The 13,650-nt window shown below is 45.5% G+C and overlaps 1 protein-coding gene across 1 annotated transcript; it reads right to left on the bottom strand.

The window, feature by feature from the left end:
* Nucleotides 1-4,896: 4,896 nt before the first annotated feature.
* On the bottom strand, nucleotides 4,897-13,402 carry LOC144152950 (uncharacterized). The gene is made up of 4 exons (XM_077684539.1): nucleotides 13,267-13,402; nucleotides 7,356-7,420; nucleotides 6,061-6,141; nucleotides 4,897-5,179 (listed from the first exon to the last, which is right to left on the bottom strand). The coding sequence occupies exons 1-4, from the start codon at nucleotides 13,284-13,286 to the stop codon at nucleotides 5,043-5,045; spliced, it is 303 nt and encodes a 100-aa protein (XP_077540665.1). The 5' UTR covers nucleotides 13,287-13,402; the 3' UTR covers nucleotides 4,897-5,042.
* Nucleotides 13,403-13,650: the final 248 nt, after the last annotated feature.

The raw sequence follows: 13,650 nt of genomic DNA, 5'->3' as shown, positions 1-13,650 counted from the left end.
AAATCTTCGCTTTTGGAGGATATGTAGTTATCGATGCGTATTTTTGATTTCGTCAGATCGATTGTGTAAAATTCGTAATACTTTCTATTTTTCGTATTTTTTTTATTCACAATTCTGTGTGACAAAATTATATCTATTTGCCTCCTCTCCAACTACTTCGCAAGTCCTATAGAAAGCATGCCAGCTCCCACCTAGAGAAGCAGCTTCGGCTGATTTTCCAGCTGCGGCTGCGGCCCGTGCCCGGGACAGATTAGACTGAGGACGACATCTACGGGAGCAAATGAAAGGTGCACCACCGATGCTAGGCTCAGTCCAAGAATCAAAATGCTTTTGGTTGCATTGTGCTCTTGAGTGTGCTTCGTATATAATTTCTAGCCAATTAGATGAATGAAACGTGGAACCAAGAGTTATAGTATAGCGTACAAACGTGGCGCTGTGGGTTTTTCTTCCGCGTAGCACGCACTTCACGGCCTGTGTAACACACAAGCACAAACTGTTTAACCATGCTCGATCGCAGTCAGGTCGCATCAGCCGTGGACGTCTGTCATGAAATCGCCAACCAGTACAATGGACAGATCATTGGTGAGCGCACGAAGACTGGCTGTGCTTGCACGCCCTCCTTCAATTTTCCACCAACCATGTGTCCGTATTAAAAGGCATCCACTGATTTGTCCCTGACTAACTGCGAAACATACATTCCAGAGCTGGGAATCTTTTTGAGCTAGTGGGAAGAAATACCGGATAAAACCTCACACTGGGAGCCCTTCAAGATGAAAACAAAAAACACTGTTGTTCGGCGCGAAAAAATTTCGTTCTGCGCTGTTTTGTCGACAAACTTTGTAGATAGTACTCACATATAGGGTTAGCGGGCTCTTTCTTCTCATAGCAACGCTGAAAGCCGCCGTGACCGTGTCTACCGTGTCTGCGCATACGTCCACATATCGCAGAAAAAAAAGACAGGCTCCGGCGTCTGTCGGCTGCGCCATTACCACGCGGTTCTCGGCCGTGGCGTCAGTAAACGGTCATACATTATCGCAGTGGCATTGCGTGGTGATGCCCTACTTTCCCTAGAGAACTCTGCATCAAGACGGGAGAATACAAACCTGGTACGAAAAGTGGCACGACGCACGAAATGCTTGAGTTGCAACGTAGTTGCCTCCCAGAACGGATATACACACAGGTTCGCCCGCGCCGTGCCGATGGCAGAGTCGTTCAGTACAGAAGGCGAATAATGCATCCAAAATAATTCTGAGGTTCGCACAAATGCCGATGAGATGCGGCGGTAGCGTAGCGGCGTAGCAGTGATGGCGTTATTAGCAAGAAGACTAGCGACATCTATGGGCGAGTGGCCGAACGGCCGAAGCCAAAGCGTTCGTACAAAGCTGAGCAATCTGGGGCCGACACCACAATATGGCAGCTAGCAATCAGCAGCCGGCAGGTGGTAATCACTTCCCTCGTGTCTTGCATCAAGTAGGCTGTGGCGCGCAGGGAGAAACAGCAGTTAACGTCTGGGTAATGCTTTCGAGCTCGCTGGGATGGCTTCATGTGGGCGCCAACAAGCCCGCGCCTGCGCGCCTAGGCGACACATAAGGTAGCCGGCATGCGCACCATACCAGTGAATGCACCTATACTCGGTGTAGAGAGCAGCGGCTTGGCCGCAAACATGTTGGACGATGTGACGTCACTCGGCATTGCTAGCCTTTTCGGGCGTGTTTTTCGCCGTGGCCTTACATAGGCCGGGGCGCATCAGCGAGTGCCGGAGCAGCTTTATGGGTGAATTGAACACTTGTTTTGGACCATGGCTGCGAAGGAGGACCTATCCGATGCGTAGATATTGTGTACCAACCTCGAGTGACTTATTAGTCCCAAAAAATGGCCCATAAAGCTTCTTGATTGATTATGAGGTTTAACGCGCCGACGCTACACAGGCGATGAGGTGATACTGTAGCGGAGGGCCCCGGGTTACTTTTCACCAGCTGGGGATCGTTACCGTGCACAGAAATCTCAATCAGACGTCAGTTTTTCTTTTAGCCTCCATCAGAAAAGTGGCCACCGCGGCCGCAATCGAACTCCAGTCCTTGGGTTCGACAGCACAATACCTTAGCCACTGAGTCACCACGGTGGTTTCATAAAGCTTTTTAGAGCGCTGTTCCCACTGGCGCCCATTACCAAACTCTTGTTCACGCTTTTAATGGCTGTTTGACCGCGTTATTTGTATTTCTACGTACACAGCAAGCATGTGGATCAGGGGAGGCGACCTTCCGCCTGCGGGCCCCAGGTGGGGTAGTATTACGCGCCCCCAACACAAAATCAGAGACCCCCTCCTCTTACCACTTTAGGAGGCATGTTGACATTGCAATTCCAACCTCAAGTGGGTTTATACAGGAACAAAGCCCCCGCCCCTATTTGCTTCTTTCCCTTGCGTATCCGCTTCGTGCAACTCGTCCCCCCTCCTCAAAAGGTTGCCAACCCCTGATCAAATGAAACGGCTCCGAACCGGTGGTTCATCATCATCATCACCAGCCTATCTACGCCCACTGCAGGGCAAAGGCCTCTCCCATTGTTCTCCAATTACCTCGGTCCTGTGCCAACTGCGACCAATTTATCCCCGCAAACTTCTTCATCTCATCTGCCCATGTAACATGCAGTGATGGCGTAGAGGTAGAACACCCGCCTCGCGTGCAGAAAGACCGTGGTTCGAATCCCGGTGCCGGACAATTCCCACCGGATTAAAAAAAAATCCACGTATTGATGGAATTGCACAAAGGGGCTTGTGGTGCGGCCCGACCCCGGCGACCATCGCCGGTAATGCACTCCCTCACCAGAGCAGGATTGCCCACCCTGGTGTAGTAATGGCCACAACCTCCCATGAATACGCCAATCAGAGCCGCTGGTTGCCACATTTTATTTCATGAATATGTACGGATTCATTCGCACACAGAGTATTAACTGAGGTGCATATAGCGTCGAAGTAGCAGCTTCCGCCATAAGCCAGCTGCCGCTACAGCTTACCTCGGGTTGTGCCCGGGTGCGTGTACAGGCCTGCAGTGCGACCAAAAACATGCAATCTTTACTCAAGGCAGCTTTCTGTGCTCGTCACGTGTAGGAAAGACGGCTTATCAGCAGGGCCGAACTGTGAAGCTCCGGAGGGGCCGTCGGTGCTTTGAAAGGTGTTCATTGCACTTTGAGTAACGCGAGGCAGCACATTCTACGCCATGGAAAAGCTGATATGCACTAGCGAAAACTAGAAAAGAACCTTGGCGTCACCGCTCCGATCGGCTTAAACAGCCAGGATGCTCGTTTCAGAGCGACGACTCTCACGCAACGCGTAAACGCAACAGGAGGCATGCTTTAGAACGGCGTACCGAGGCAGATTGGGACGCACTACACTACGCTTGCCAGCAGCCTCCCGTTACGGTCTCAAAAAGTCACTCTTGCGGGTGTTCTTGGAACAAAATCCTCCCGTTAGAGAATGGCGATCCAGCGACGCCCGGTCTTCAGGCCCGTTTCGCACTTGCGACGAAAGCGAGCGAAAGCGACGGGAGTTCTACGCTTTAGTCTTCTGGCTATGGTTTTTGTCGTTCGATTTCGACCATTTTTTGTCACCGCGGCAGAAATTGCGTCGCTTCGTCGCAAGTGTGAATGGGTCTTTAGGGTCACACTCACTGTGCGGAAAGCGGCGCATTGTGAAAGGCCGCACACAAGGACAGTCGCTATGAAATTGCGGCCAGTGAGACTCGCGTGGCGATACGTCTCACACCTTGAAGTCCCAATCCAGCCGGTACATCTCACTACGGCGCAAGTTTTCTCCGTGTTTTCTACATTATCTGACTTCCAAATTTACGCTTCACTTAGCTACAAGGCAGCCTACGACGGAAATCTAAACCTCCCCGTGCTAAAGGCAACTCATGGCGAGTGGTGTGGCGCTAGCGTCACCTGTTGAAGTTCAGCCCAGCTGCTCGCTGCAAATTGGTCTATAAGTAGAAACCAAAGAATAAAAAGCTTCGGTGAAAAAGACGCAGAAGGTAAAGTGTGGCGATCGTAAGAGTACATTGCGCGCACATCAAATGAATACTTCTGCTTTCGCTATCACTAAATCATAAACTACTACCGTGTTGTATTTTTGTCCCTCATGATAGGCATAGGGCAGGCTTCAAGAACGGATGTGTTTATACGAGAGAAATGTGGAACACAGGACGCGGGCCTTGGAGCCCGCGGCACTGTAATCCATCGAGGGCAGGCGTGGCAAAAAGAAATGCTGCCGCAGGCACTGGAACTACTCGACTTTTGGAGCCGTTATCGAGTCCAACGGCCTAATTATGATGCAAGTAGAGAGTTAAAGTTCACCAAACGTTGTACAAACAATGGCTTCCGAGATTGACCACATGCACACACACAAGTAGCTGAAGAGTTATTCCAACCTGTAGCTTGGAGTTTTGTGGCCACGACATTTTTTGGCATGTTATACCGCCCGAAGATTACAATGCGTACCGAAAGCCTCAGAGTAAACCTTTCCGCAATTTTCTTTGTGCACAGTCAGTTAGTCGACCATCCGTTCAATGGTTCCCGAAGACCTAACAGCATTTGCGCAATGCACCATTTTGTTTTCTGGGAGCCCGCTCAAGCACACTTTTCTAACTACTTTCGTTATTTTCACAGCACGTGGTGTTAGATAATGGCGTTTTCAACTGAAAAAAGAAATGGTGCTATATTCATTGATGTAGTACTGTTTTTAAAGCACTGCCACCTTTATGCATCATTGTGGTTTGCATTTTCTCACTCGTGATTAATTGAGTAACAGCCACATGCGTTTGGTATACGCGCAGAATTTTAAGATGTTTCGAATGTCACTAACGAGGAAAAAAGTACAGGCAATTGTTTTACACCCGTTGGCGCCAGTTTGTTTATTAGAACCACAGCTTCGGTGCCTAAATATGACGGTGAAAATTTTCGGTGATGCGGAAAAATGATTAGAACCACTTGACTCATTTTGGTGATATTTTATGCCTTTTAAGTGTCACAGGGCTTGCAACTCGTTAACTCTATTTTTTACTCCTTTCGTTATCGGGGCAAAGGTGTCTGCAATACTTGGTAACGACGCCACAAGTTTTCACGAACTGGTCGATGCACTCTTGAGGTACTTCATCCATCACTGTTCTGTCGCTCCATAGCATGCATGCTGGAAATAGGCGCGAAAAAAAGCGAGTCAATATGGGCGACTTTGGCATTGTAATCAGCAGTCATTCGACATTCATGAAGTGACCTTCTTGGTTGGGGTGCCGAACCTTCTAAAAGCATACCTCCCAAGAAAAAATAGCCACGAAGGCCCTCTATATAAATCTGAGCGTTCTTGCCTGCAGTGCGGCCAATAAGGATAATATAAATTACTAAAAATTTTGATCTTCTTTTTAACAGTAAGGCATCCTGTGATTAACGTTATATACTTACAAGTTACCAACCCGTGTAATAAGTGCCTTACTCAGGAAGCTAGCAAGTGGTTTTCTGAAATATTTACAAAACATGCGAGACGACGATTACTTTTCAGTCCGTCGGGTGTTTCTCGTAGTGCTCATGCTTAGAGGTCTTCCACAAGCCTTGAATTACGTGCGTCTTTGACAGAGGGTTAAAAGGGTCACGTTATTTTTGAAATCGTCAGCAGGCTCAATTTAACCTTGTGTAATGCCATGGACGTCGGAGTTTTTTCGTGCAAATTTCAGACTTATGAGACAATTGCAACATGACACAGTCTGCAATATTCATACCTATGGCAAATAATGAGTGATGTCAGCATTTATAGTCACCTAATGACCATACCTTAGTTTTAAAGTTTGTAGCATTCTCCTATTTCATTCACCATTTTGTGGGGCTGGGGAGTACGATTTTCTTCAAAGAGGGTCAGAGTTGCAGTCGACATTGCGACTGAAATTTCTTGCAGCCGCTTTTTTCACACAGCGAAAAAAAGCGGCTGCAATTTCGAAGTGACAACGTTGTCTTCGCTTTCATGAGCCATTAGTTTTTTTTAAGGTGGAGCTACGCCATGCAGAAAGGAATAATACTTACTGTATCCGTAAAAATTAAGATCCGTAATGACACAGTTCTTGTAGTCGGTGTAGTAATACCGCGCCTCAAAGGATTCAGGCTCTGTGAAAGAAAAGCATTTTCTTTTAACAACCTAGGGAAACATACCTGACACAGAAGCAGAAGTATAAAGTGGATACATAACTATATAAACGCTTTCTGCAGAATGAGCCATGAGGCTGAAATATTTAGCAACTACATTGGCCCCACAACTATTCGATGCGTTCAATGATGCAAAACAGCGAGCTATTACCGCTGAACAAAAATACCACAAAAGAAAGCAAAACCCACGCCTTTGTCAACTGAAATTTACCATCGAGTTTTGTGGTTTTATTTTCCTGTCATCTTGTGGCCACAACATTCGTCACTTAGCATTGTCCCTTTTGTTTGAGACGTTCGTTATTCGTTGTGCGTATCCTCTGCCTCCAAAGGACCAACAATCTCCTTCCGTAGCTTGAATCACTTTTACTGCTTTGTTCCTTTCTTTCCCAGAGACCGTTCGCTTCTGCAAAGTGCCTGCTGCTTTTCCTGCTTTCTTTCAAAAAATTTAGGACTACAGGCCAAAGATATCATCCATGCGCCTGAAAACACTTCTAGCAGAAAAAGCCACTGTGTCATATCGTTCGTTTGAGCTGCTCAGGACAATTACCTCTATAACCGAGTTAATAATGTCTTAAAATGAGTCTACAATCGGTCAGTATATAAAAATACACAGAATCAGACATAGTTTACAGAGAGTTTACCATAAAAGGCCAATTTACAGAACCTCAAATAACAAGAAACTCCCTAATGAAAGCTTTTAAATTTCAGAGGGTAGTAGCGCGGGAGAGCAGGAATATAAAAAAAGGAGCGGCAGGATTGCACTTCTGTTGCCTACCTACTGTTTTTTTCACTAGCTCTTTTATGCCCATCAAAGCCACCTGCCCAGGCACAAGCTCTAATGAGTTATCAAAGAACTGATAGGTCATAACTTTTTGAAGGTATATGACTTTAAGAAAGTAGACGCAGCAGGTCTCATAGGTGTCGCTCAAAAGTTGTCGGTGATATTTTTCTGGTTTTGTTACAAGCACTCTCAACCGCAGTATGTCAGCTGCAGGAAAGCAGATACAGAAATCATTATTTAAGGTTTTGCTCGTTGTGTACAAAACTGGTATTGTCATTTATACATCACTTTAAAAAACGTATTCATTGGTGTCTATTCATTGGTGTCTGGTATCACCGTGGTATCAACGCACCGCGTGATAAAAATAGTGAAAGAACTTTTAGCTTTTTCTTACCTTCTCCAAAAGTTATAGTATACGTTGATGGAGAATTCCCCGGTTTCACATGAAAGTCCCGGATCCTGCACATGTGCAGCAGAAATAATTGCGTCTTTATAGAGAACAGCTGATTTGTCACTCTTTATCAAGTTACGAAATATCAATTAATATTTGTGCCATACAAATTTTCAAAAGCTTGGTTTGAAGAGCGCTCCTTGCACACGGTCCGAAAGTAAATCATGTCGGTGCAAATAACATGAAAGTGCCTAAAATTCCGGTTAGAGCTCGAACGGAAATAGAAACGATGGCTACTCATGCACCGTGAATGCCTGTTTTCCCAGAAAACCAGACAACATATTTCATTCATTCTGGCCACAAAAGTTATTCTAAGGGCGGGTGGTTTGCTTACAAATGATTTCAGGTTGTGTAGAGATGCAAGGTTCCGGAATGTCTGCCTTGAGGGCTGACAGTGGCTTTTGAAGAAACTATAGCAAACCAAAGCAAAATTTCGCTGCCAGAACAATAAAATATACATTGCGAGAAGAAAATGGATCACACAAAATGCGGTTTTTATTTAGTGGATCTAAAAAGAGAATACATTCAGAAGGTAGCGTGCCAACAATCATTTAAAATTTAGACTCTCCTGTTCAAATACGCGTGATCACAGAAATCTTAATAAGGATTATTTTATGTTAGGCAAGTTGGGTCCAGGACGTAATTCATTTCGCTCGAACAGGAGCATGCTCGCGCTGCCTCACAGCACCGTAAATAAGACCAAACTTATCTTTTAGAGCAAGACACGACAAACTTTTTTGGTGTTACGGTGGTAGATAAACAAAAATATTCATGAACCATGCCTGTTAAATTACAGCTTGACTAGTACAAAACCAACAATTGTTTTATAGCCCTCCAAATATTTTAACTTTATGACGTAATCTTGAAAACGTTTGATAAGACACCATCTTGCATTTATGGTTTTCAGTAATTCTAGTTTTAATGAGGTGTACCCGGACCTATAACGTTGAAGTATTCTTTGTTGCACTCTTTTGCAACCAAGGTCACTTACGTAGGCTTGAGTAGTCTTGATTGGACGTGAGCGTAAGCTTGCCACATGCAGCTATTTCGTACATCATACGTAAAATGTCAACTTTTTAAGAGAGTCGGAAATGTTGGATTGCTTACATTAATGCAGACGGATTTTATTTTTGCATTCAGTGAAATAAATGGATAGCGTATACTCGCAGGAATTTCTTTCTTATGTGTAGTATAAACGCGCCACCAGCTAGCAGATATACCTCTTCTCCGCTATCAGACGCGTTCGTTACTCTTTTTTGAAAGGGCTTTCCTCGGCCCCTCCACTTAGACAACCTGACTTTGCTTGATAGCTGTTGTCCGCTAATTCGCAGATTTTTAACCTGTCCCAATATTCCTGCCACGTTTAACATATGGTGTAAGACCACTCTGCGAGTTCCTGTGCAACCTCAGAATAAAAATGTCAACTACAAAGGCAGAAAAACTGCTTCGCAAAAAATTCCCAAGTATGAATAGTCATTTCTGTAAAAAAACACACACACTGCCATACAACATGTTTCAGTTGTGCTATTAGTTTTATGAATTATTGCAGTAGCCTGTGGCACATTACAAAGAATATAACTGCTCCAGGGTGCAAATGTGCTTGGTTGTGAAGCCATACAGGCATGGGTAAAGGATAAATTTGCATTCGGAAAGGCATGTTTCTGCAGCATGGGACACCAGAAGGTGTTTTAATTTCATGTGCTCATTTTCTTCAAGCCAAATAAAAAATGATTAGTGCACTGAGGAGGAGTAAAAACCCTAAAATTGTTCCAGTGATGCTTCAACGTACTGTAGATACGCAAACACAGGAGAAGCGTACGCCAACCGTTTCCCAATTTCTGTTACTTCCTTGAGCAATGCATTTACGCGTAGTGACAACGTTGTCTTCGCTTTCATGAGCCAGTAGTTTTTTTTTTAAGGTGGAGCTACGCCATGCACTCGCGAGAAGAAAATAACGTATACAACCTCTAAAAGAACTGCAAACACGGAACATGATCCACAGTTGTCTACTGCATGACGTCTTGGAGGTAGGTATTCGTGTTATTGTGCAATACTCCCGGCCACACGAACCGTTTGCAAACGCCATAAACTCCCTCTTTCAACGTAAGCAAACTTATTGTTAGGCAACTAACCTTCGGTTGCCAGCGCCAGAAAATACGCACAACCACCTTTTCCCACTGAAATATTTATTGCGTACCAATAATCGCTACTAATGAACAACCATATTTTGCAACCACAAAACGTTTGGTGATAAGTACTTGAGAAACAAACTAACGTTTTACACGAGAGCGTTTTGCCGTCCACATATGCTAATGCCTCCGTGCGTGAAGGGTGTAAATTTAGCATAATTGTTTTTAGGTAGGTGCGTTTCTTTCCTACAAAATAAGCATTGATCTATAGGCTGACGACAATGTACGGTTTTTCAGAAAAAATTGCTCTAAACGAGATTTCTCTGCTGCACGCATGTCTCCCGCAATTTATGGCTCTTAAACCACACCATGGAAGTGTATAGGGGTTAGATAAAACTGATACAGGCATAGTTAGAAGCGTTCAACTCTTCGCTCAGTCAGATTTTTGTTAATGTTTACGTGTGTTGTACAAATTGTGTATCATAAAACCTGTTACCTCCAGAAAGAGGTGTCCATGCGTCATATGACCTCAGGGAAAGGGAACACAACTAAACCGAAGCGCAATTCCCACAATCCAAAGGAGTTTTGCTAAAATCAAAAGGGAATGACCTAAGTGAAAATACAAAAATTTGCGATAGACCAAAACGAAATCCTTTCCTTCACTGAGTTTTATCCGAACGCAAATGTCTGGTATACGCTGCGTCATTTGCGAACGGCGAGCTCCAACAATTTATCCATTATCTCGAACAGGAGCACAGTCAACACTTTATGCCTTACCAATCCTCCAAAGTGGGTACGTGACAAACACTTCAAGGACATCATCATCGTTATTACCGCCGTAATTCACACGTGTATAAAATTGGACTTGACGCAAGGCGTTTCGTCGTATGCCTCTACCGACGGCGCAAGTCGGCTTTGAACAGCTTCGCTTGCATATATCAGAGCGAAAACTGAGGCTGCTACCTCTATTCACCATTGAAATGATCGAAAACGCATACTTCTATAGCCTTCGTGAAGTTGCCTTTGCTTGGGGCAGAGTCAACAGTTTATCCCCTGGGCAATCCCCTGAATGCGTACGTTTAAACTCTTCAAGGATACCAGCATCATCGTCCTCATCATCGTCATTCCAAAGTTTCGCTTTGCCTTAAGGCGTTTCAGCGCATGCCACAACACACGGCGCAAATCATCCAATAAAAGGTTCGCTGTTTTGCTATTTGGCATTGCTTGGTACCTTTGGCATGCACAATACAGAGGTGTGCCCCAGTTACAATAGGCCTGACTGTTGTTACCCATTGAAACTGGCAGCTCTTTTACGCACAAGTTTGTGTATTCTATCGAGGTCTGTGACACAAAGGAGGAAATAAACAGTGCAGGAATTTTTCCTAAAGTCGAGAAAGAAAGGTGACAACGCAGGCCACTGCTAGGCAAACGTCCTTTTCACCCTGTGCCTAGTAAATATACGCAGGTCGGAACGCACCTTAGCAACATTCAAATACGGCGTGTCGGTCGAGGGACTAACCACGGCAAATCGGTTGCTAGTCACTTTTGTGACCTCACGGATATAACAAAAGCAAGGAGTTTTGCATCCGCTTTTTGGACCCAAGTACTTGAGGATTTGCGGAAAAAATAATTGATACGGATGCAGGTGTCTGGCCTGGACGCTACCTTGCCTGCAGTAGCACACTTTTGTTGGCATTTCTGTTACCTAGAGCGAAATCTACAGGTAGTAATACTTTTACCCAGAAATGGTGGGGTGAGAGTACATGACTTTACTGTAGAAGACTACTGAGCCTGGGATGACAATAATGTCCTAATTTTTCTGGCAATACCTGAGCGTTTCTTCCACATCAAGCGCCTTGATCTGCCACCTGTCCACGAAGCCCACTTTAATAACTATAGTCAATCCTCGTTACTCCGAACACCTCATGAACGAATTCGTCACGTTTACGAACATTTTTAATATCCCCGCCAGATTGCCTATATTTTCAATTTAAAAATATTGGAGAACTACGAATTTCAGTATAGCGTATATTTCAGAATGACGCACGCAGAATGACGCAGAATGACAGAATGACGCTCAGAATGACTTTTCCTATACAGTCTAGGAACATCAGTATTACGAATTCGGGTAAAGTAACAGCGCCGCAACTCTCGCTTGAAACGGAAACCACCGTTTCTGTGTGTGTTCCCCCAAGCGGAGTAGCTATCACGATCGCTGTGTTGAGTTTCAGCTGCTAGCGCCACCACAAACCTGCAGTTTAACGTGCAGTAGCCAGGCAGCCTTGCCGCCTTTGACCCTTTTTCTCTCGTTGATTTGGTTGTAAGTCGGTGGCCCGGTTGTGGGTTGTTGTTGTTGTTGAAAATGTTTATTAAGAAAAGAGGGGAAGGGAGTTGGGTTAAAAAGTGGAGCACTGGGTGGCGATCCTATTCCGGTAGGCCGCGGGCTGTGGCTGCAGTCTTCGCCCGGAGAATCAGGGCTCCCTGTTCTTCGAGCTGGCTGCAGCGCAGCGCGCGCTCCCAATGCTCAGGAGAGGGGGAGAGGGCGGTAGGGAGGGGGGGATTGGACGGACATGTCCAAACTAAGTGGCTGGTGGTGTTGGGAGAGTTGCAGTATGGGCAGTTGAATGGGTAGAGGGTGGGGGAGACATAGTGAAGGCGAGTGTGATTGTGGTACGTCTGTGTTTGTAGGCGCCGCCATATGCGGGCGTCGGTGGTTGTGAGGGAGGGGTGTGGGGGGGGATAGAGTCGTCGGGAGTTCCGGTAGTGGGCTAAGATGTCGGAGTACGTTGGGGGCAGGGGGTGGAGGGTTAGGTCTTCGTGGGCTGGTACGTCGTTGGTCTCTCCTGGGAATGCCCGGTAAGTGAGTTCGCGGGCGGTGGCGTGTGCCACCTCGTTCCCAGGAAGAGATGTGTGGCCAGGGATCCACACTATACGGGTCGTTGGGAGCGATGGTCTGCGTGCTAGGATGTTGGAACTGATGCGGGTGATGCGTCCCGTGGCGTAGCGGCGGCAAGCGGACTGGGAGTCGCGGTGGGTATAGGCAGCTGTTCGTGCGGTGGGTTCGCTTGTTTTTTAATTTATTCACGTGTGCAGGCAATTATTTATTTGTTGTGAGTAATCTTGCCGCGAAGTTTGTACGAGGTCAAACGATGAATGCAGCCAGCGACACAGCCAAGAAGCGGCAGTATTCATCGTCCCGTCGCGAATGAAGACATCGGAGGGTCACAGAACACATAAAAGGAGATAGTGTCAAAAATAATGTTTTACTGCCCATGAACAAGTCCACACTTTCATCGCTAGTTGCGATGATGTTCCAGATGAGGTATTGCGCAGAATGGAATCCATCGTGCGTGCTGCACTCGCGAGAAGAAAATAACGTGTTTCTTCAAATAAAGCTGCTTTGATGTGAGTGCAACGTTTTGATTTGAGAGTTTCCTTGCCTGCACACGAGTATACTATCTAGGTACGTCATTTTCATCCCTAGGTATGAGCACTGGCTTATACTGCAAGTTTTTTATTAAAACGATATTTCAAAATAACGAATGATTTTGGGCGGCCCCGCGAGATTCATTATATCGAGATTTGAATGTATTGAGACACTAAGACAGAAAGATCAGCGCTGCTTCCTCAAGATTGGCAAAAAAGCGGCCGAGAAATATTTGTACGGCATAAACGGAACCTGTTTTGTTGTTTTCACCTTAGAGAAAATATTTCAGTATACATACCCGAGAGGTCCAAAATCCATGGTATAGGCAGCTGTTCGTGCCTCAGGATCGATTGCTGTTCTCAATGCGGAGGAACATTCAAGACGAGTGTCGTTGTTTGAGTCACAAATGGCCACTGGCCTCTCAAAGGCTTGCCATACCTACGTCAGGGAAAAAGCGGCAAGACAAAACTTCTTATACGTGCCAGGGTGCATTTTCAGCGCAACCTTAAAATATACTTACGGAGTTTTTATGGTTACAATAAATTGAGCTACATGATTGCAAGTTATACAAGTCCTGAATGCCGTTTCGTCTGCGGCCTTATTTTTTTTCTGTTTAGAAGAGCGAAAGATTGCTACAACTACGGGAAGGTTGGTCTTCAAAAGAATAAACAGAACCAGTGTC

Source organism: Haemaphysalis longicornis, unplaced genomic scaffold, assembly GCF_048455015.1.
Source record: "Haemaphysalis longicornis isolate Haplotype H1 unplaced genomic scaffold, Haemaphysalis longicornis Haplotype H1 scaffold_9, whole genome shotgun sequence".
NCBI lineage: Eukaryota > Metazoa > Arthropoda > Arachnida > Ixodida > Ixodidae > Haemaphysalis > Haemaphysalis longicornis.
Note: the sequence above shows the minus strand (reverse complement) of the source record. Positions and strands in the feature narration are given on the sequence as shown.

What these genes read in the sequence shown, in the direction of transcription:
- LOC144152950 (XM_077684539.1), bottom strand. Translation starts at nt 13,286, where the DNA reads ATGGATTTTGGACCTCTCGG. An exon ending in TACTATAACTTTTGGAGAAG is followed by an intron (nt 6,142 to 7,355) that starts GTAAGAAAAAGC and finishes TTTCTTTCACAG; the next exon opens with AGCCTGAATCCTTTGAGGCG. An exon ending in TCTTAATTTTTACGGATACA is followed by an intron (nt 5,180 to 6,060) that starts GTAAGTATTATT and finishes GCCTATTTCCAG; the next exon opens with CATGCATGCTATGGAGCGAC.